Source organism: Lontra canadensis, unplaced genomic scaffold, assembly GCF_010015895.1.
Source record: "Lontra canadensis isolate GAN:19392208 unplaced genomic scaffold, GSC_riverotter_1.0 scaffold1, whole genome shotgun sequence".
In the NCBI taxonomy this organism is placed as follows: domain Eukaryota; kingdom Metazoa; phylum Chordata; class Mammalia; order Carnivora; family Mustelidae; genus Lontra; species Lontra canadensis.
In genome coordinates, this window is record NW_022630995.1 from 103,794,349 (window position 1) to 103,818,379 (window position 24,031).

The window sequence follows — 24,031 nt, forward strand, 5'->3', positions numbered from 1 at the left end:
GTTTGAGTGAATGAGTGAAGATTGTTTAGTAAGAGTAATACAGTCTGGGTTCTCCCATGGCATTACAGTTTATTGAAGGAGGTATGACGTATGCACACATAATTATAATCATGCACAATAGCATGATATGTCTAATGAGAGAATTGCAAATGAAAGTGGAATAGGGATCAGTCATGTGTCTCAGAAAATTCACCTGCGTGAGAGTGTGGAATATGTTGGGTTGGGTCTGGACGGAGCCAGGGAGGAGACTGCTGTTGTTTGCTGATGTCATGATTGTTGGAGCCTGGAGACAGTCAGAAGGTACCATAAAGAAAGGCTCTGTCTCTTGCAGAAAAGCAGGCAAAAAAGCTCCCTTCCCCCAGTAAATATCTTCTACTTCATTCTTTTGCCTATAGTGTCTTTGACTCTTGTTAAATCTTTTCCTTTATTAGCTTCCAGCCTAATGATGCCAAAGGGAGAGGCAGTGAGATAACTCTTGGCTTTTTATTTTACTGGATGGCAGCATGTAGCCAACAGAAGGGGGGTGTGTGTGTGTGTGTGTGTGTGTGTGTGTTCATTCTGTATGTGTTATATGCATAGTTTGTTGTTCTCTGTTGTACTTTTACTTGGGCTGGGGGTGATGGTGGGTTAGATGAGGGAGGCTGAGGGAACTGCTGACATGGACAGAGGAGAGAAAGAACATCTGTTCTTCTTCTTCTTTTTTTTCTTTTGACCTTCATGTTCTGAGAAATGGTGGGGGGTGGGTCTTCCAGTAATGCCTTCTAGCTTGCTTGTTCAGGTGAGAAATGAAGGGTGAGACAGAAGGGCAAGACAGAGGGTGAGGCTGCATTTAGGTCTCTGGTTGCTTTACCTTCAAGACAATGTATCTCTTCTCACCTATTATATCCCTCTCATTTAAGTTGAGGGTGTATAGTTAGATCATTGTTTCCAAGAGGTTTTGGGCAAGTGAAGGACACTTGTAATTCATTTGACTATGACTGTGATGTCAAGAGCTTAGCTTGCCTCCATGTCTGGTATGATTGGGATCTGTATGGGAAAATGCTCTTTATTCTTTCCATATATAACTACCCTAAGAGTTATATGCACCCTTTTGTACATATCATAAATAATTATATATAGGAATTTACTGGTCTTTCACTGTGTGCCATACCTTTTTTTTTTTTTTTAAAGATTTTATTTGTTTATTTGACCGAGAGATCACAAGTAGGCAGAGAGGCAGGCAGAGAGAGAGGGAAGCAGGCTCCCCACTGAGCAGAGAGCCTGATGCGGGGCTCCATCCCAGGACGCTGAGATCATAACCTGAGCCGAAGGTAGAGGCTTAACCCACTGAGCCACCCAGGCGCCCCTGTGCCATATCTTTTAACCGATTTATTTGTATTATTTCATCCTCACAGAAATTCTATGATAATGGCACCATTATTATCTTCATTTTACACAGGAGAAACATGTGGTACAGAATGGTTAAGTAACTTAAACAGTGTCACACAGTAAGCGGTAGAACCTCAGGCAGTCCTAAACACTACGCTGTTGTAGATGTTTTGATTATAGTCTTGAAAATCATACTCTCTCCAGCGTGGGCAACTATTACTTCAGATTTTGAACTATGAATAGAAGTTACTCATCATTGATCACAATCAGCTTATCCATAGCTTAGTCACATGAAGGGACTTGTGCCAAGAGTGTAGAAACCACAGTGGTGATAATGTGTCCCTTTCCTCAGAGAGCTTCGACTCGAAATAAGACAGAAACTCGTGAAAGGTGCACAATGCAAAACTGCATAGTTAAGCAATCACTGGGGCAAAGACGGTGAGAGAGAGCATTCGGCTGGCTGTGATTCACCGTCATATGAACACTGCTGAGAGCCTGTGCTGCTGGTTTAGAAGGAAGCAATGAAGGAAGAGTAGGTGAGTGGAATTCCTAACTCTGACCACACAAGTTTGCTCTGCGAGGGAGCTTGAGCTCTCACGCACATGAACGGGAGAGGGCAGAGGTAAAAACTTTTTTCCTTGGTAGGGGTAGATCTTTATTCCTCATGAGGGATGGTCAGAGTAGAGTAGCTGGGTGGGAGGTTTGCAGGCTTTATGCTTTCCAGGAGTCATGCCATATTCCTGTTTCCTGAAGTGACCCATCCCGGGAGATGCTAGGACTTCATTTCTCCATCATAAAAACCCATTGCTTTGGGTGCCTGAGTGACTCAGTTGTTAGAACGACTGCTTTCAGCCAGGTCATCCTGGAGACCTGGCATCAAGTCCCGCATCAGGCTCCCTGCTCAGCAGGGAGTCTGCTTCACCCTCTGACTCACCCCTGTGTCCTGCTCTCTCTCTCTCTTTCAAATAGATAAAATTTAGCAAAAACAAAACAAAAAACCCCATCGCGTTTCAACTGTGACTGTAGTTTAAAAGTCTTTATTTTCCCCTTTAAATTTAATGTACATTGAATCCCCTATGTTACCTGTTTCTTTTGGTGATAGTAGTGGTTGGGGGAGAAAAATAGGACTATAAATAGGAATGGAAAATGAGGCCTGAAGTTGAGAGGGATTGATATTCCTCAGGGAAAAGAAAAGCAACCCCTTTATGAAGGCAGCTTAATGTGGTTGGTAATAAGGGTCTGAGAGTTACTTATATTCAGAGTGGCATTTCCTCAAAGGAGTGTCCATATTGCTAGATGCAAACAATTAATATTAAGATCATTTACCGTGCAATTTATTATTAAAAAAAAAAAAAAGAATGTTACTGAACTTGAGACTACCTAAGAAACTATAGTTTTCAGAGTTTTCCCATCCCCAACTCCAGATAACAGTAGGTTCCTGCTTGTAATTGAAACTAATTAATTTATTCTCAAACTATTCCCAGTTGTCTGTTTCATTCAGGAGCCAAATGGGTTTGCCAGGTTTTGAGATTTATTTTATAAAGAAATGAAACTATCATTGAATTACCTTTGTGATGATGGGATTTGGGAGCACAGAAAATCTCTAGAATAGAGCCTTGTTTCAACTGGTTTCTGTCTCCTTCCAAAGATCCTCTGTTGTTTTTCTTGGCCTGGAGTTTACGGAGAGCAAAAACAAAAATCTGTGAATCTAGATCAAAGGTGTTAACCTGAAAAGTAGTATTATGCCTTCCAAGTCCAAATATCTAATACCTTGACTTTTTTTTATTATGAACTGAATGGCTAGAGAACAAAAACAGGTGTGCATTGATAAGGCCTGTAAGGCTTTAGTTCCATGAACCCAGCTTAAAAATAATCCAGAGTTGTTATCGATTTATTTGGTGAGCTCCTTAGATCTCAAACTGTAGTAGAGAATACAACATAATGGTTAACAATTTGGCCTCTGGAATCAAACAGACCTGGGCTGAAACTCTAATTCTGTCACTTATTAGCTGGGGAATCACGGGCAAGTCACTTAACTTCCTTAATCCTTAGTTTTTACATCTGTGAACTGAAAAGATGATTATTATTGTTCTTATTTTTTAGTTCAAACAACCACTAAAAAATAAGAACAATAATAACATTTACTGAGCAATCACTGTATTTCAGACACTTGTATATTTACTGCATTATGTGTAATAACTCAAAGATTTTTGTCATTGCCTATATTACTTCAAATATTAAATAACATGTAAGACAGTACATGTAAAACACGTATTGCCTGGCTTAAATATGTGCTCAATGCATAGTTATTATAATACTATGTTACTTGGTATAGCTATACTATTTTTAACAAAATTATCTTTTACTGGAGGCCTGAGTACCCCAGGATCAGTCAACTTACAGAGGAAAGCACTGCTCTAAAAAGACAGCAAGGATTAATGAAATGAAAAGTTCATTGAGAAATATGTCAGTCTAGCATTGGTTTCAGTGTTAGTTTCCATGACAACTCTCACCTCAAGAGTCTTTTACCTTTTGCTTCTGCTTCCCTTTGATCAAACACTCCTGATAAATTCCTAAAAATGTAAACCTTAGGTGTATAGGCTAATGAGATGCTATTGGGTATTTCAGACTATGGACATTTCCTCTCCTCCAGATTACTTCTGAGGCTACATTTAGGAGTTAGCTGTATTTTATTACTGTTGTCCAAAATTTACATCACTACTGAAATGTGAATGGTTGGGAGTCTATGTTCTCTTTCCAGAAATTCATGTAATTGTAGTTTGAAGTTTAGATTTACTTTAGGATCTCTGTATGAGTTTTACAAGCTGGCAGAATCCAGGGCCCTTCACATCTAGCCGGCCTTGTTTGTTGAAAGCAGGTAAGAGAACAGGGGCTGCTTTGGTCTCACTGGAATAAGTGAGAGATGAAAGGTAGCCCAGACTTCAGGTGAAAGGGAACAGTAGAATCCGTAGGCTAATATTCTGAATTGGGTCACAGATCGATCCTGCTTTATATACATGTGTAAGAAAACACAGTTTCTTTTGTTGAGGAATGCATGCTATTGATGCTACCAGCTGATTGAGTTTGTGTATCAAATCCTGATCCAGTTCTCTTCAGGATCAGGAACCTCAGAATTGAGGGATATTCTTTGCTTATTTAACCTACACACCGTAATGAGAAAAGCTAGACATTGGCTCTGTTCCTAATTTTGGGATGAATGCCAGTCAAGGAAGTACTCTATTTTTAATTAATTAATTAATTAATTAGTTATTTTAGAGAGAGGGAGAGAGGAGGGAGAGGGGCAAAGGGAGCGGGAGAGCGAGAATCTTATGTGCGGGGCTCGATCTCACGACCCTGAGATCACGACCTGAGCTGAAATCAGGAATTGAGTGCCTAACCAACTGGGCCACCCAGGCACCCTCCCTCTTTTTTTCAGTTCAGGAAATATTCTGAGTAGGACCTTCACCCTAGGAGAGGAAGCAGTTTCTATCCTAAGGGGAATGAGGCTAATATTTTCAGAGGACTTATCTTGTTCCAGGCAGTGTGCTCAGTGCTTCTTATACATCATCCCGTTAAGCCTCCTAATCTTACAGGAAGGCCAGTCTTAGCTAGGTTAAATACCTCACTCGGGGGGGCACCTGGGTGGCTCAGTGGGTTAAGCCTCTGCCTTTGGCTCAGGTCATGATCCCAGGGTCCTGGAATCGAGCCCCACTTCAGGCTCTCTGCTCTGCAGGGAGCCTGCTTTCTCCTCTCTCTCTGCCTGCCTCTCTGCCTACTTGTGATCTCTGTCTGTCAAATAAATAAATAAAATCTTAAAAAAAAACCAAACCTCACTCGGAGTCATCGCTCCAAGGTGGCAGAGTGAGCATTCGATTGCAGGGTGACCAGACTTCAGAACCTATGCTCTTTCCACTTTCGTTCCTCGGGCTGAGGGGTATCATCCCAAGAAGGGGCCGGTTGATTTTCCGAAAACCCACGTGTCGCCTCCTGTCATCCATGTGCCTGGATGTCAGGATAGAACTGATGGGAGAGAGCTTCTTGAAGCCACGGGGACCTGCATCATTGTTTGAAGTAGGAAGGTGTTCTCTGCTGATACTACCCTTGTCTCAGTAAAACAAGAAAAAAGTGACCATTTTTGTTCCCCCTGCTGAAGTTGTCTCTGCAGTAGTCAGGGTTAAGCTCTAAAACCTGATGTTAGTTCCTTCACAGCCATTTTTCAGCCTTACAGTGTTATTTCCTGATTATCGGCATTTGATACTCAAAACAGTACTGTGAGAGAATGAAGACCAATCTGTTTCCCCAGAAACGGAGACACAAGTAAGTCATACGGCAGAAGTCACCAAGGGTCCAGACTGGACTGGGAAAACAGATAATCCAAGTTTGAATGCCCATTTCTTCTCATGGTTTGGGGCAGATGCTGTGTTCGTGGGGCCCCTGTGCTGTGAATCCCCTGAATGTATCATGGTCCTTGTGCCTCGTTTTCTGTACATAACTGGACAGTGGAAATATTTGAAGTTCCATTCCATTTCCGCACCTTTCTGTCCCTCCACAGCACATTGTGGTCGGGCTCTGTCCCCGGAGCTTTCATGAAATTAATCTTGGAGGACATTACCCAGAACCTTCTTATTGCTAAATACAATGGATGCTTCTCAGGCTTTACCGGTCTCTCTTAGTGTTGGTGGTGTGGAGCACATCCTACTGGAAACACACACCCTTTCCTCGCTGGAAACTAAGTGTGCCTTGATTTTCTTACCTCTCTGCTTCTTTTCAGTTTCAGTGTCCTTTGCTCGGCCTTTAACTACTGATGTTCCTCAGGGTACTGTCTTCAAGTCCTGTTCCCTTTGATTTTGCACACTGTCTCTGCACAGTCTCCTGTCTGTCGCTCTGGCTGCAGTAGTCACTTGTGTGTAGATGCTCTCTAAGGAGAGGGTTCAGATTTCTCTCTGGAGATTTAGCCTGGCCACCCCCATTGCTCACTGATGTGCAACTCCCTCTGCTCCCCAACTCAGCAGGTCTAAACTTGTTCCAGACTGAGCTCATCAACTCTAACCTTTCTCCTTCCCAACCTCCAGGTAATCCTGTTTTGCCAGTCTCAGGGATCCTCATCACCCTGTGCTTGCTTGGTTGATGAAACTGAAAACTGGATGTCGTTCTTGACACCCCTCTCCCCCTTATCGTAATTGCACCTAAGTCCTGTCACTGTAACGTCCACATATTTCTGTCTCAGTCTGTCTGAACTCCAGGGTTCTCTCTTGTCTCATGGGGGTAATTTTACCTACTTGATGGGACTGTTGTGGAGATTAGGTGAGTTACTGCATCTCGTCACTCCGTCTTGTGTGTGGCATGCAGTAGGTGCTCAGTAAATGCCTGCCACGGGTCTGCTGCTGCCGTCAGTCTTGCCCCATGCCCTCCCTGTGCTCCCCATTGCCGCCAGACTTAATATCTCATTCGCACATCTGATAATCGCACCATCCTCAAATCGCTTCTCCTTACTCTTAGAATCAAATATAAGCACCTTTCCTGATACTTAAGGCACTGCAGTAATATTCCTACCCCCCTGTTTCTCCAACCCTATTTCTCCTTGTCCTTGTCCCTTTCCACCTCAGCTTAGATATTGTTTTCTCCTGGAGGCCTCTGACAATCCCATACATTTAGGGTGGCTTAATTAACCTTTTTTCACATTAAGGGATCCTACCCTAGCCCTTATCAGCCCAACCTGTAGTTACCTATATTTCTATCCAAACCCTGCAACAGTCTCAAACATCTTAGTCGCTTACGGGCTGGGTGCATTTCAATCACTTTTTGTATTTCTGTAACTAGCATAGTATCTGGCATTTAGTAGGTGTTCAGGAAATATTTGTTGAATGAATGAAAACTTCCACCTTTTATCACTAAATTTTATACTGACGCACTGACATAACTTTAAATCAACCTAGATGTCTCACTTAATTCAAGGTAAACCAGCAATTCCTTCATTTGTTGAAAATTTTTAAAATAGTATAAAGGAAATAGTATGTTAAACTAAAACCTGTGTATTATCGAAGTAGAAGGATATAATAGTTTTTATCTCTTCTAATTTGTGAATTTTGTCAGGGGTTTTTTTTTTTCCTCATTTAGCCATGGGTTTTCTCCATAGCTTATAGTTATAATTTCTAGGGCAAGCTGGAAATGTTGGTGACAGTATAGCTTACCTGTAGTATCAAGGCAACACCAGGCTCATTCTGGGAAAGTTTCCTGGCATAAGTAGAGAAACTTGTGTCTTGAAAATTTGGCTCTTCAGAGGTAAATGACTGGTCAATGACTCTCAGGTTATCCGGTTGTCTTTCTCGGAATTATACTCAGGTACTGTGTGCCAGTTTCTAATTTCTTTTTCATCCACCCTTCCTTTCCTTAATCTGGCAAGTCAATGATTATGATAAGTTGAGCATCTTAGATGTCCCAAGCCTCAGTAGGGGTTGAGAAAGATAGAAAAGGAACACATCCATCCTTTCTAGATCTTCATGTGATCTTATTAAAGAGATACCCATTTCATGAACAGATGATAATACAAGGAGGTACACAGTGAATTCCCAAAACACCATGGGCATAGTAGTCTGGTGAGCATAGCCCTATTAGACAGAGGAGGTGAGGGCCAAATGTTAGCACAGATAGGAGTTGGTTCTTCAAGAGGAGATAACATCAGCGTTCTAAGTGGGGGGTGCAGGGCCTACAAGGTCACAGTGAAGGTATATTATAAGACTTACTAAAACTTTTTATTAGAATAGAGAGTTCAGATACGCTTTTCAGGTTGGTAGAGGGATAAAGGAAGATTGGAGATAGATAATTGAAGTTCTTCAGTGTTGGGATTTTAGACTCTTGGCAGAAGAGAAGTTTCTTGTTTTTGTGTGGGGAGCCAGTTTGAGTAGAAGAGTGACAATAAACATCTGCAGAAACCATCTTATGGGAATATAGGATGAACAGGGTGAAAGATACAGTAGGTGAGATCTACCAGAAGCTCCCAACTTGTCAGTTAAGTGGTATATAGGAACCTCTGTGTCATTTTTACGTGCAGACAAAAGTTTGTGCCCCTTTGTACTCTAATAATTATTGAGAACATCAAAGACCTTTAGTAAATGTGGTTGATATGTATTGATACTTACCATTATAAAATTTAATGTTGAAGAAAATTTTAAATATTTAACATATTAAAAATAACATTAATAAGTCCATACCATGTTAACATTTTTGATGAAAACACAACTGTTTTTATCCATGATAAAAAATTAATGAGAAGAATGGCGTTGTTTTACATTTTTGCAAATCTCTTTAATATCGGGGCTTAGTAGAAGACAGCTGTGTCCTCATATATGCTGCAGCATTCAATCTATTGTGACGTTTATCACATAGCCTCCAGAATGTCCATTGTTCACTCATAAAAGAATGAAAGTGAAAAAGGAAAATGCAGTTTTAGTAATATTATAAAAGTAGGTTTAACCTTATATGTTCTCTGGAAGGGTTTTGGTAACCCCTAGGACTCCCTGGAGCATGCTTTGAGAACCACTGTGCTAAAAGACTGTCATAAAATTGGGGCTGTGATGGATAAGGTCATTCCTTGTATGCAGTGGTGAGATGACTTTGAAGGATGAGCTCACCCCTGGTGGCATTTGCCCCAACCCTGCCTGGAGAACAGTCATTCCTTCTACACCTCAATCCTGGAGGGACTGAGTGGAGGCCCTTGGTGAGCAGGAAGGCTCAAAGACCTTTTGAGCCTGGCAGCAAATACAAGAAGTCATCCTACAGGTGATTGGAAACTGGGGTAGCTTCTGTCATCTGGAGACAGGTCAGGGTCAGAAAGTTAAGAGTCCAGACTGAGTGTCTGTGCTTTGATACCATGCCAGGCTCTTAGGGGTGAGAGGGCCTTAAGAAACTGAATGTGGATGGGACAGGATTGAGAAATATGTCAATAGCTATGGTAAAATCAGAAAACTTTGTAAACCTCTTTTAAAAAGTGTATCACAGATTCTAAAATTCCTTTTGCTTTAGTAGAAAAAGAAGAAAAAATTCCAACTTGTCTTAATTGTGTTTGGAGGAACCTAGAAGTAGAGATTTAAGAAACTTCCCATGATTTAACTTTATTTTTCTAATTGAGATAGGAATACATATATATTGTCTAAAACTTTGGCAAATATCGAGAAATAGAAAAGAAAAAATAAAAATCACCCATAATTTCGTCATCCCAAGGTAAACACTGTTAAGATTTTGAAGCATACATCTCCAGGTTTTCTCTAACCTTATTCATAGCAATGATGTCACTCTATGCGTATTGTTTCATGATACTCTTATTTCCCTGAATGGTGTTTCATAAAACAAGGTGTCTTTCTTCAAATAGCACATGTAGGAAAGGCCCTTTTTGTCTCCTCTTAAGGAATAGTTTGGAGAGTGAATGTGAACATGTGCACGTATGTGCATGTGTGTGCTTGCATCTTTGTGTGTCTGTGTGTATTCCGGGTGGGACTTCCTGAGCACTCTAGTGGCATAAGTAAGAAGCATAAGAAAAACTTGAGGGAAAAATGAAAAAAAAAAAACAAAAAAAAAACGAATCAGGAAAAGAGAGTCGGGAATCACTTGATTAGCCATTTCTTAAAACTAGACATCACTTATCTGGAATGTTTTTTGCTCAAACCTTCGAGAAGTCTGTCTTATCTTGGTAAAATGGTATTGAGAAAACTTTGGTAAGGAAAGTAAGAGGGAAAAGTTCAAGAGAATGTTGGTAAGTGTGACTCACTGCATTTTTGCGTTGAGCAATATCAAGGAGGTTCAGAAGTGGCATGTACTCACGTTCCTTGTGACTAAGGTTTGGTTGTTCCGTTATTGCATCAGTAACAAATCTGGAAGTGGTGTTCTCAGTCACTGTTATTTCAAACACTCCTGGTGCCAGTGTGGTTCTGTGCTGCCACTGCTTGTGACCTTGTGCAGTCACCCCAGAAAGGACAGGTGCATGGGACTGTTCACTTGTTTCAGGGTCAGAAATGTACCTCCCCCCATTGTTAAACTCAAATTCCTCTTTAAACATTTAGGTATTTGAGTTGTTCTTCTGGGAACCTTGGCTAGTTGCCATATATGAAACACTCTTATGTATATGTCACTTTCTGCACTTGCTTACTTTCTTGTAATTTCATTTAGGTTACTACTGTGAACTTGAAATGTTTTTGCAGTTGGCTTTTAAAAATACCATAAAGGTGAGTGAGGAGTTCATTCATGCATTTAGGCATTCATTCATTCAACTAGTATTTACTGAGCCCTACTGTGTGCCAGGCACACAATATTATATTATTAGTATTAGGGTTCGTGAATACTGGGGTAAATATGATCTCTAGGATTCTAGAGGGTTCTTTCCCATTACATACTTATTTTGGATCTTCACCTTTTCCTCCTCTTCATATGTTCTGACAACCTATGTCAGTCATACTGGTGTCATAGTCCAGTGTGGTTATATGATGGTAGCTCGGGTGGATAAATTAACCTGTTGACTTCTCCGCCTGAGTTACAAAAACACTGACTCTAAAACAGTGACGGGGAAGTGAAGCATTCAAAATGGCACATGTAGAGGTACTCTAGGTTTGACCATCCTGTTGCAGGAGAACTTCATGGCGGTGTCAGCGGCCAGGCATCGGTGGCAGAGAGGACTGTGCCAGATTCCGGGCTGTCTGCTGCGCTGGTGTGGTCATTGTGCCCAGCATTCCTGTTTGGGTGATGGGTAGGAGGGGTCTTTGAAGGGCAAAGAATCAAAACCATCATGCATATCCTTCTTAATTCTCAGCACAGTGAGAAAACCTGGCTAATGTTTGAGTGTTTTCAAGCGCTGTCTTTGGGTATAATACTAAATATGATGTAAGAGTAATTTAACTCTATCACTCAAGTCACTTTAGGGGCAACAAATATACTCCTCACCCTGGTCTAAGTGGTCCTTTTATTATCTGTGTTCTTATTCATGTTCAATCAACAAAACGTAAGGCTATAGCAGCAAGAGTATGGGCTTAGAAGTCAGAAAACACACAAAAAAGACATTGGTCTGAATTTTGTTGTTAACAGTTATAAGTTATTTCATCTTGGACAACTTACTTTTCTAAGATATTGATTTCTTCATCCCAGATTTCTCCTTAAATCTACTTTTGTAATTGATGTGGGGATTAGAGGAATATAGCTTTTCTGTGCTTCTCAGTACTCCTATAATAACTATTGTCTACAAAATTCATTTGTCAACTGATCACATACTTACTTGCATTACTGATTTCTGCCTAATGTAAGTTTTTGTGGTTCCTGTCTTATCTCTTCAGCCAGCAGAAGCACTGAACGAATATTTTGGACTCAGCACATGTATCTCGTTCTTCCAGAAGCCTTCCCAGACCTCTTCCCTCACAATAGCTTGCACATATCTTTACTATTCTCCTTCTTATGTTGTTTTATAGCTATAAATTTGTATGTAGATGTTTTGTCTTCTGAATGGTGAGCTTGCTGAAGATGGAGCCATGTCTTATTCTCAGCACCTTTCAGAACACCTGGCCCAGAGAAGATGTCATCGACGTGTGCTTGGTGAATGAATACGGGAATGGCAGTGAGGGAGGAGCGGGACTGGTTTTGATGAGAGTAGCGCTGATGAAGATTTTCGTTGGATTCTTATTAAAACTCTTACCCGTTCAAAGAACAGCAGATGAGTCATTCACTTGGGGTCTGGGGAAGGATGAGTTGTTTGGCTTTCATCTCGGCTCCATACATGGCAAGTTCCAGAAGGTAGCTAGAGTTCTTGCTATAAAACAACAGGTGTGCAGAGCAAGGCAAGGTAGAAGAGTCACTAAAAGAGAAGGGTTAGACAGGGCTCTTTCGGATTTGGATTCTTTAAAAAAAATTTTTTTTTAAATATTTTATTTATTTATTTGACAGAGAGAGAGAGATCACAAGTTGGCAAAGAGGCAGGCAGAGAGAGTGGGAGGAAGCAGGCTCCCTGCAGAGCAGAGATCTGGATGTGGGGCTCGATCCCAGGACCCTGAGATCATGACCTGAGCCAAATGCAGAGGCTTTAACCCACTGAGCCACCCAGGTACACCCGGATTTGGATTCTTAATTCCAATTTTACTCCTGGCTTCTCTGGGGCCTGGTAATGATATTTAAATTTTGTGTGGCTCAGTTACTTGACATCCTAAATAAAAGACTGGACTAGGTGTTTCATTATAATTTTGAGTGTCCCTGAGTTTAAGTACATTACAAGGTGCTCTCTCTTCCTACATTGACCCTTGTAAGAGAGAGCACAACCATACCTAGCAGTGTCCTTATTGGGTTCGTGAATTGCTCAGCTTCCGCAGAAGCACAATTCATGGAAAAACAGAATCTGAAACCATCTTTGGGGTGACTTTTGAATGGGATGATATTTCACTTTTGGTGTGGTGTGAAGGCTTTGGCACGATGGGTGTGGGATCAGGTGGTCAGAGTGTTCTGTATTATTTAATCTGTTCCATTTGACTAGAGAAAATGGTCTATGTGTTGAGAATAAGAAGACTGGAGAAGATTGAAAGAGTGGAAAAGCTTATCTTTTTGTTTTCCCTGTAGGTTCTGGATGTAGCATTCATTTCCTAGCTTTGAAAATGTCTTTTGAATGATTACTTTATGTATCAATCAGGACTCTTCCATTTGTAGGTTAAAAAACTCCTTCGTATGAATTAGCTTAAGTCACAAAGGCTATTCATTGTCTCAGGTTGGTGAAGAGTCTAGCTTCAGGCACCGGTATATCTAGGGGATTAACAGTGGTGTTGGAAACCTGTCTTTGTGCATTAGTTCACCTTCTTTCACATGCTAGAAAAATGGCCTGAGGAAATCCCAGACGCATAGCAATCCTAGTCCAAAAAGATTTTTTCCAGTAGCTCTACCAGACAACGGACATGTTCCCTGGTCAGCCCCAAGTACATCACGTGGAAGGAAGCTCCTGTGGCATGAAGGTGGTCTTTTACTGGATGATGAGGATCTCAGACAGGCAAACCCAACAGGCATTCACTACATTTTACTGGCCTAGATGACTTCTTCTGTTTGGTGCTTATATTGCTCTTTCTTGTTCTCTGGCTCTTTTTGCTGCTTTTGCCCAAATGAAGTTAAATGTTCCGAAAGCTTTTCTCTGCTTTCTGTGCTCTGTCTCCTGATGATCTCCTCCCCTCCCACTCATATCTTATCTCCTCACAGAAGACAGCCACATCCTTATCTCTGGCCTCTACTTTTCTCAGAAAAAACTCCCTCGCCATTTTCATCTGGTATCCCACAGGCATTATTACTTAAAATGTCTAAAACCAAAGTGGCCATCAACCCCCCAAATGTGTTTCTTTTCTGAGGTCCCCGAGTCACCCCCGTGGCAGTATCCTCTGTCTACCTTCTGGGAGGTCTAACCTCAAAGTTGTTTTTGACAATTTCCTCTGCATATCATTTCTCTTTTATAGAAACTTTCCTAGTTTTTTTATCATTATCTTTCATGAATTTAACACTTTTTCTCTGGTTTTATGGATATGGGTGTGAGATTTATTTCTGCCACAATTGTTAGGTTTCTTGATGGAGAATCTTAGGACTTGCTTACCTTTGTGCGATTTCTTTCTTAGTTGTCATCCTTCAGCTTCCTCCACCTTCCCCTCCTCCCATCAATATTATACCCAGACTTTTATGATTCCAGAAATATTTGTTGAATGAAGAAAAGCATTTATGCAATGCATAGTACAATTACATGCTTATGATACTTGTAGCATAGCACAATAGTAGTTGAAGTGATAAAGACAGATTTTATTCAAGAACTGCTGCAGTAGAGGAGAAGGGACCTCAGTGTAGGACTGGGCTCAGTTCCAAATACATCATGGACAAGTGGGGATTTATAGCCATGGAGCAGGTGGGGGTCAGTGAATGGAAAATTACTATGGGGAACCATCATGGGTGGGTGGGAGGGATTTGGGTTGAGCAAACTTAATAGGATTCTTGCTGAAGGCAGGCCAGGGTGGTCAGATATGAAAGATGGAGGATTCTCTGTAAAATAACTTAGCAGGATTCTTGCTAAAACCGGACAATGCAGGCCCTAAAAGGATGGATGAAAGACTAAGGCTTCATGGGCTTAGAGGAACCTGACCAAATTTAGTCAAGTTCAGCACCTTTAGCATTATCCACACTGTGTAATTTCTTTTCTTTCTTTTCCTTTTTTTTTTTTTTTTAAGATTTTATTTATTTATTTGACACAGAGATAGAGGGCACAAGTAGGCAGAGCAGCAGGGAGTGGAAGAGGGAGAAGCAATCTCTCCGCTGAGCAGGGAACCCAATGCAGGCTCTAACCCAGAACTCTGGGGTCATGACCTGAGCCTAAGGCAGTTGCTTCACCAACTGAGCCACCCAGGCTTCCCACGCTTGGTAATTTAAAATCTTGCCTGACTCTTTGGCATTTATTACAAGGAGATTTTTAACTCTACAGAATGTTGGAGGAGGAAGTGGCCCTTATCATTCAACCCTGCCCCGTCCCCTCCCTGTATTAGCATTTCCACAAAGATACGTCTGGGAAAGATGCAAAAACAGCAAAACAAAACAATTTCTGGCTAGTCAGAATTGGTGAGGAAAAAGGAGTAGGAGAAGTAGAAGAAGTCCATGAAACTCTTTAGTTAAATGATTTCTTTCTTTCTTTTTTTTTTTTTTTTTAAAGATTTTATTTATTTATTTGACAGAAAGAGACCACAAGTAAACAGAGAGGCAGGCAGAGAGAGAGAGAGAGAGGGAAGCAGGCTCCCTGCTGAGCAGAGAGCCCGATGCGGGACTCAATCCCAGGACCCTGAGACCATGACCTGAGCTGAAGGCAGCAGCTTAACCCACTGAGCCACCGAGGTGCCCCAAATGATTTCAGATATAATCTGAGATCACGTGTATGATATGAATCTCAACCCCCTTACCTCTACTCGTTCCTTACTTTGGCACTTCTTCTATAGAAGACCCATTTGAGATTTAAGATCACCTTAATGTGGCAAGAGACTCAAGGAGTTTAAGGAAAATATCTTTAAGACGTCAACCCACTGAATATTAGGGTGTCGGCTTGCTGGAGTTTGCCTCTAGGAGCACATAGCTCAAAGGACCGCAGCAAACAGCAGCGTGGTACTCTTGAGAATAGGGGTGTTGTAAAAACAAATGGATGGAAAGAAAAAAGCTCAGTCCATAAATGTAAAAGCACATGGTAAAAAAGCTCAGGGGGTTTTATGAAGACATACTATTCAGGCTCATCATCCTCCCCTTGTGGCTCCTGCTGGTTTCATAATTTATTCCTTGTTTGTTTTGGAGCCTAAGGGGTGTGTTTGACAGGATGTTTGACCTTCCTCAACGGTTCCACCGGTTTTGTTGTCACCTCGGTGTTCCGGTACTGGGCTCTTATCCTGTTTGTCCTTGCCCTGGGAAACACCACCCTTTCTTAGACAACTGCTCTCTTTGTTGCCGGTTCAACTTTGTTAAATCAAAGCATTATGGAAATTGAGATTGTAAAGCTAACTAGGCAGCTGCGTAAAACTATGGGCATCCTACTTGCTGGCCGATAGCAAAATATTTTAAATAAATCAGGCCTGCCACTAACTGAGTTTTGCCACACTGCTAGGATTCTGTGAATATTCTCTCCTTATTCTAGGCAAGGTGTAGAGGGTTTTTTTTTTTTTTTTTTTTTTTAGTTTTTATTTAAATTCCAGCAGTTTCACGTGTGTGATTTAGTGATTTGGCACTTCCGGGCAATTACCAGGTGCTCATCCCGACATTAATCCCCATCCCTTATTTCCCCCATCCATCCACCCACCTCCTTTCTGGTAGCCATCAGTTTGTTTGTTCTCCATAGTTAAGAGTCTCTTCCTCAGTTAGGCGAGGCCTAGAGTTTTGTCATGTCTCCACCTCCTTGTTCTTTCTGGAGATGGAGCAATTGTCAGTGTCCAGATGTTATTATCCACGACGACCTGTCCAGCCAAAATTTCTACATAAATGCTGCACAGATCTTCAAGACTCCAATAAGCTATTTTCCAGTACTGGTTGTATGTTCCTTTGGCTACACGATTTTTCCCCCCAGCTGTATGGAGGACAGTGTCTTTAATGATGTGTGATGCAAATTAAAACATTTTTGAGGGCAGTGATTTTCAAACTCTTCACTGCCATTTATAGTAAAAAAATGAATTTTACATTGTGATCCAGGAGTTGTGTGCTTGCTGTCTAACTGGAGCAAGTCTTACTACGTAACATTTACTCTTGTGAGGTGTGGCAGCGCTCTGTAGTTTCTATTATATTTTTAGCTCCTTAAAAAAATGCTGACTGTGACATAGTAAGTGGATTTCTTGACCCACTAATGAGTCACCATCTGAGTTTGAAAAGAACTGCTTGAAACAGTTTCAAGTTTTAGGAAGTCTTAGGATGCTAATTCTGAGAACACTTTGGAAATTATCTATGGGCAGCTTCCCATTTTCATCCTAGTTTAGAGTTGGAGGAACTTTAAGTCCAAGTAGGTTAACACTTCCTTGTCGGGGAACAGTACCATTTGATGTTTATGCTACTATACCATTTATCCCTGGAATCATGCTGTGGGCAGTTTGACCACATGGACTCTAATGTTTGAGTCTAGCCATTATGCTCCTGGGCGGCTTCACTGTGACAAAGAAATTTTTCCCACTTCCTTCCTCCAGTTGAGCTATTTTCTCCTTCCATTAGCTTATTATCCCCCTAGTTGGCCAAGGCCAAAGGGAAGACTGTTAACAGAGCATTTGAGAGTGGTGTCTCCTCTTCTACAGATGACACACATCTATCCTTGTCATAAATCCAAACCCATTGTCATGGCTTGGACAAGAAATAGCTTTAGGCACATACTTAGGCATTAAAAAAACAAAGAGAGATGTCTAAATGTGAACTTTCTTTAAGGCATTTGCAATTTTATTTCGACACCTGCACACATCTTGGTGTATTGGATGTTTTTTCATCTTAGTAATCAGTAGTAAGTGATCTCTTTCTACCCGCATCTTACATTTTTAGTTTCATTGTTTCTGTTGTGAAGGGAATCGCAGAGCTTCATGGTCAAACAGTCAGTTAACACCAACTTTTGAGTTCTCAAATGCCATGTATAGAGTGTCAGTCAGCTCTTGCTACCATAATAGAATATCATCAACTGGATAGCTTAAACGATGGAAATTCGTGTTCTCACGGTTTTGGACACAGGAAGTCCAAATCAAGGGCTCAGAAGGGTCAATGTCTGTCTGGTAAAGGGTGTGTCTTTGGATTGCAAATGGCTGCCTACTAGTTGTCTGCCATGGTGGAGAGAAAGGGCAGGCAAGCTCTTTGGTGTCTTTTCGTATAAGACCACTAATCTAGTTGGACTAGGACACCACTCTTATTACCACATCTAACCCTAATTATTTCCCAAAGGCCCCAACTTTAAGTATCATTATATTAAGAGTTAGGGCTTCAATATATGAATTTTGAGGGAGAATGTAGTCCAGTCTGTAGCACAAAGCCAAGTAAGATCTTAGTGGGGTTTAAATATTGGCTGAAGCCTGCAAAGAACTTTTCTGAATTGTACTTATTAAAGATAGACTCTTCTATTTGAGTGAATGGATATTTTTCACAGTCTGTAACTCTTAATGATTATTAACCACTGTAACACATTTAATTTCTTTTATATTCTCATAATGTGAGTATATGGATGATATGTTGTTTATAGTTAAAATATGCCCAAGAATAAAATGATACCTTTAAAAAGTGATTTTCATAAAGATTTTTTTCCTAAAAATTTTATTAATAGTTAATGAATTTCTAAGCAGCCTAGTACTATTTTCAAAACCTTGTATAAGGAGAAAAGCTACCCACTGTCATTGAGAACAATACATATTTTAGCAAGTAACCATATGTGCTAAAGACATACTTTAAAACAAATATTTTAAGTTGGAATTATTGTTGCTGTCTAGAGGCATGGACGAATTTCTTAATTAAGAAGCTGTAAGGGAGCCAGGTGTTTGTCTCCAAGAAATGTTGCAGAGAGTTATTCCAGTAGCCTACACAAAAGATCTAGTCCAAAGACGAAGAGAGAGGAAAGATTGAGAATATAGAATCTTCTTAAAGCTTTTGATTTGAAAGCTATTGGTCAACTTTTAATGTTTGTAAAGTGCTTGGGAACTCCCAACCCAGTTCTTACCTTTTGGGAGCCATAGGTAGACTATTGATCAAGAAAGACTTTTTGTTTTTTGGGTTTTTTCTTTTCTTTTCTTTTTTTTTTTTTTTTTGTATTTTTTCTTGTTTCTAGGTTATAGAAGTAAGGACTGTTTTAAAATTTTAGGGTATAGAGTTAGTGCTGTGGGTTTAAATGGAAATATTCTCTGTCTCTTTAAAGTATGTTTGCTGGCATGCTTTTACTATGTTAACACATACATGTTTACTTTGTTTATCCTGTTTCAGTGTCTATCAGCTGAAGAGATCTTTTCCCTTCATGGCTTTTCAAATGCTACTCAGATAAGTAGCTCTAACTTCTCTGTCATCTGTCCAGCAGTCTTACAGCAATTGAACTTTCATCCTTGTGAGGATCGGCCCAAACACAAAACCAAACCAAATATTTCAGAAGGTATGTTGTAAGTTTTTTCTCCTGTTTGAAAACTCTATAGGCTGGTCTGAAATTGAATTAACTTCTTTCTTGGCTTTATTGCTTTTAATTAATCTATGTGAAGCTTCTTCTTAAAATACTTACATTCTGAAAGTATTTAGAGTAAGAATAATTAGAACTCATTTAAACTTCATGAACTGTGCTCTTCTATTTGTGGAGTCAAAATTATACTTGGTACTGCTTAAAAATTTTGTAAAATACAATATTTGACTTTATTCTATTATTTATTTACCTATTTATTTATTTATTTATTTACTTATTTATTTTTATAGAGAGAGAGAGTGCATGGGATGGGGAAGGGACTGGAGGGGAGGGGGAGAGAATCTTAAGCAGGCTCCATGTTCAGCCCGGAGCCAATGTGGGGTTTGATCTCACAATGCTGAGATCATGACCTGAACCAAAGTCAAGAGTCAGACACTTAATTGACTGAGCCACCCACATGCCCTCCCCCAATTCCTGATTTTAAATAAAACATGCTTTATACTGCTCATGTTGAATTGACATTAACTATTTGGCTCATAATTGATCAATTTCCATTACCTGTGCTTATCATATTATTTAAAAGCTTGTCAATTTATCTGTAATTTTCAGTAAAGGGATAGGGAATAGCATGGTTCTAGATTAAATATTGAGGTACTGAGTTACTACTGCTTTAATTTTTGTAAATGAAAGAAAAAGGCAGTGACTATTTTAAGTGCCTCTTACAGTATTGCCATAGATGTATTTCAAAGGATAACCTGCTGCAAAGAAATTTTAAAATATAAGAAAACAAGTGTGTGCTTACTATGTGGTTGACACACTTAAGCAGGTAGAAGAATTCTTTTTTTTTTTAAGAATTCTTTTGCAGGGGCCCCTGGGTGGCTCAGTGGGTTAAAGCCTCTGCCTTCGGCCCAGGTGGTGATCTCAGAGTCCTGGGATCAAGTCCCGCATCGGGCTCTCTGCTCAGCAGGGAGCCTGCTTCCTCCTCTCTCTCTGCCTGCCTCTCTGCCTACTTGTGATCTCTGTCTGTCAAATAAATAAATAAAATCTTAAAAAAAAAAAGAATTCTTTTGCAAGTGAAATAAATCATTTATTTGCCATCTGTGTGCAGTTTCTTGGTATCCTCAAATTGTTAACCTGACCCACGTGGGCAATTTAGTTCTCATTTTTTTGTACATTATTCATTCAGTAGGTGTTTATTGAATGACATGCCAAGCACTGTTCTGGGCATTGGGGATTCAATAGTCAACAAGAAAAATTCCCTACCCTTTCAGGACTTAGGGTATAATGGAGAAGAGAAATAATAAGTGTTTATAAAACAACCATAAATAATATAATTTCAGGGTGATAACTGCTAAAATAAAGTAGGTAAGGAATAGAAGGAAATAGTGGGCAAATGTGATTTTTGGCAGGAGGCCTTTCTGATGAGATTGTTTTCAAGAAAAGTCCTGACTGAGGGGAGGGAGAGGACCAAGGTGAGATCTTCTCTGGGAAAAGAACATTCTCGGTCAAGGGAATGGTCAGCATAAGCTTGGGAATGAGCTTTGTGTCTGTAAGGAACAGCTAGAAAGCATGTGCATCTGGAACATGCTAAGCAGGAGGGAGAATATAAGGAAATGATTGCTGGGGCCTAGTAGGGTACAGTAAGTACCCTTAGTGATGGCCTGTGAAGCCACTGGTCTGAGTGAGCACATCTGACCTGAGTATAAAGGACTATAAAAGAGAGAAATGATGGAGAAGAAAAGGGACACCTCAACAAAGGAAGTTCTTAGTCTACTGACTTTTGGATTCCTTTGTGTATATATGAATAGTTTGATCTCTCTCTTACAACAATGATGAAAATATTGATAATAGCCAACTTATGTAGTACTTAATACATGGTGGATACTGTTCCAGATACTTGACCTATCTTAGCTCATTTTACCGTCATATAGCTCTATGGCGTAGGAACCGCTGTCCCCATTTTACAACCAAGGAAACTTAGGTCCAGAGAGTTCCAAGTCGTTTGCTCAAGAATATACAACTTGTACATGATAAAGTCTGGTTCAAAACCCAAGCTGTCTCAGCTTTAGGATCCACATCCTCTTTTATAGTTTATTTACAAACAGGAAGAACAGAAGGCCCCAGACATACTTTATTAATATAGTTAGCAATTTTATGACTAACAATAATTTCACAACTAATTGTTTAAGCAAATATTTTTCTAGATTACATACTAAATAGGAATATGTTTGTATCTCTACAAGTTTGTTTAATATGATTTGCATTTTATATTTAAAAGTAAATTCAGAAAATGTTTCACGTATCAACATTTAATAGAGTATAACATATGAAAAGCATAGGTTCTGAAGCCAGGCTACCTGGGCCCAAATCCCAGCTCTATAATTTTCCAGCTATGTTGGGCACATGACTATGTCTTTATACCTCTGTTTTCTTATTTGAAACAGTATCTTTATCATAAGGTTACTATAATGATTAATAACTTAATATTTGTAAAGTGTGTAGAATATAGTATAGCATGTAGTTGGGCCCTATGTATACGTCTGTTAAATAAAATATATCTACCATGTACATAATTCTGGACGTAGGAGATGAAGCTTCAGAAAAAACAAGTCCTCTACTCCGTGCAGCTTAGTGATTGACATTCAGAAATGTTTTTAACCTTAATTCCAGGTTTCCTTTATCTTAGGAACTGGGAAGGTAGGATCAGAGAACTGGGAAGCAGGAAGTGAGAGCACTCCAGGGTCAACACTGTAAAGTCATAAAATGGAAAATCAATAGTTCTAAGTTACAAGATTAGACAGGCACCAAATACTTGGACAGAGACCCAATAAGGACAGAAATTCCTCTTAGGGTACACATTATCTTAGGAACTGAAATGGGGCTGGGGTGGGTGGGACAGGTTAGGAGAAGAGACAGAAAAATTTCTGGAGAATTAGAGAACCTGGTGAAGTACTTATTATTACTAATCTAAGATGTTTAATTTGACACTACATTGCCTTTATTTGGTGTACGATTTTGTTTTATTTTAAAATGTGCGGTTGTGTGTGCAGCTGTGTTGAGCAATTTATTCAATATCTCTGTGCTTCAGTTGTCTCATCTGTCATATGGAGATAATTATAGTACGTTCCTCCTAGAATTGTTAGGGGTATCAAATGAGTTAATATATGAAAATATCTGGAATAGTGCCTGGCACAGAGAAGGAAGACTATGTCTTCCCTCTTCTTAGACATGTGTTCATAAGTTCACTCCATTTCCTGCTCCCTATGTAAGCCTCTTCTTTTCCCACAAATAAGTTATTTTTTAAGTAAGGAAAGGCACTGGATTCTTGAGGTAACTGTTCACTTAATATAGAGCCAATCCTGAGTTCATTCAAAGACAAGAAAAACCAAAGTAAAACTAATTCAAAGGAGTCATGATATAAAGATTTTATAAACATGGTATGTGGTCTAATTACCTTTAACCAAAGAGCCATGGGAAGCCTGAGGAGCGGGGGACAGCCGCCTGGAGGAGCTGGGAAAGCCCTAGAGAAGATGTCTTGGAGTCAACTTAGAGAAACACCTGTGAGTTTCTCAGGCAAGGAAGATAGAATGATGTTTTTAGATAAAGAATCACAAGAAAGGTAATTCTGTACTTGGAAAGCATTGTTAGCTTATGTTAGCATAAAGGCCATGTTGAGAGGTGTATAAATAACACTGGAAAAGTTGTGTGGGAGTCTGTTTATGAACAGCAGTGTCGAATAGGGACATGAGATGATCCAAGTTGTGTTTCAGGATAGTGAGTCTGGTTGGTGGCCATGTCATGTAGGGGGAGAAGACTGTCTTACTGCTCAGAAGAGGGAGTGAGCGCTGATGAGGACCTGAACTCAAGGCATTGGCAAGGAGGATAGAGAAGCTGGAGTGAGATATGTCTCAAGCAAAACTGATGGGATTTGGTCGTCAGTCATCTATGCAATTGACTGGTGTGGGTGAGATATTGAAATTGATTGTAATGTCTCTGCTCTCTGCGGAGGTCCCAGATTTCTAAGGGGAAGGCGATGTGTTTCATATGTGTATGCGATTTTGATTCCGTCTGGTACTGAGAAACTTCTTTGTGTTTTTATTTCAGTTTCAGCATTACATATCCTATCTACTTAATGAGATTATAAATATTTGTTGAATGAATGAGTGCATGTAGGCTAGTGAAGGGACAGAAGGCTATTCATGTTAAAGGAAAACACATCCCTATACCATGGAGGGAGAGGTGGGATTTGGAGTTTTCTCTAAGGGGAGAGTCTAGGGGAGTAGATAGTATTGTTTTAGGTGATAAGGTAGTAAACAGGAATGAGGTGGACCTTCCTAGTTCCAATGAGATGACTTTGCAGGGCCTGGTCAGCTGTCTGGAACTGATAGGAAAGCATCTGGGGAAGATAAAGTCTTGGTCAGTGCTGTGATGATTGTCGTGGAAACAGGAATGTTTACTCTCTGTTCATTTTATTTGATATGCAGCATAGACAACCTGTATTGCTTTGTGTGAATATGTGCCTACACATTTCCCAGTTCTCCAAGCAGAAGATCTAGGTTCCTCATTGGCAGGAACCATGGTTACGTCTATCTGTGTGGCTCCATAAGCATTTGCTAAGGTTGTTTATTTGTAGATAGAGTCACTTGAACTAGAATAATGGTGAGCAACCTTATATTCATGAAGCACAATATAAAATATCTGCAGTTTCGCTGAGTCCCTTGGGTTTTTTAAAAACTAGAATATCTCTATGGGAGCAATGAAGCATATTGCTCATGTATGTCAGCCCTAGAGCCAGAATGCCTGGGTTAAAAATCCAGCTTTCTGTCTGCATGGCTTGGGCATCTCACTGGAGCTCCGTATGCTTTGGTTTCCTCAACTGTATGGGGAAGGAGATAGTAGTCCTTACCTCACAGAGTTTTGTGAGGGTCAAATTCATGAATACATGTCAGTTTCCCTCCTTCCTTCCTTCCTTCCTTCCTTCCTTCCTTCTTTCTTTCTTTCTTTCTTTCTTTCTTTCTTTCTTTCTTTCTTTCT

General features: G+C 40.1%; 1 protein-coding gene across 1 annotated transcript in view; it reads left to right on the plus strand.

The window, feature by feature from the left end:
• SLC39A8 (solute carrier family 39 member 8) overlaps nt 1-24,031 on the plus strand; it is a 77,397-nt gene that overhangs the window by 4,696 nt on the left and 48,670 nt on the right. Inside the window, exon 2 of the mRNA XM_032860888.1 lies at nt 18,814-18,976. Coding sequence (XP_032716779.1) covers nt 18,814-18,976 — 163 coding nt within the window. The remainder of the gene's footprint in view (nt 1-18,813; nt 18,977-24,031) is intronic.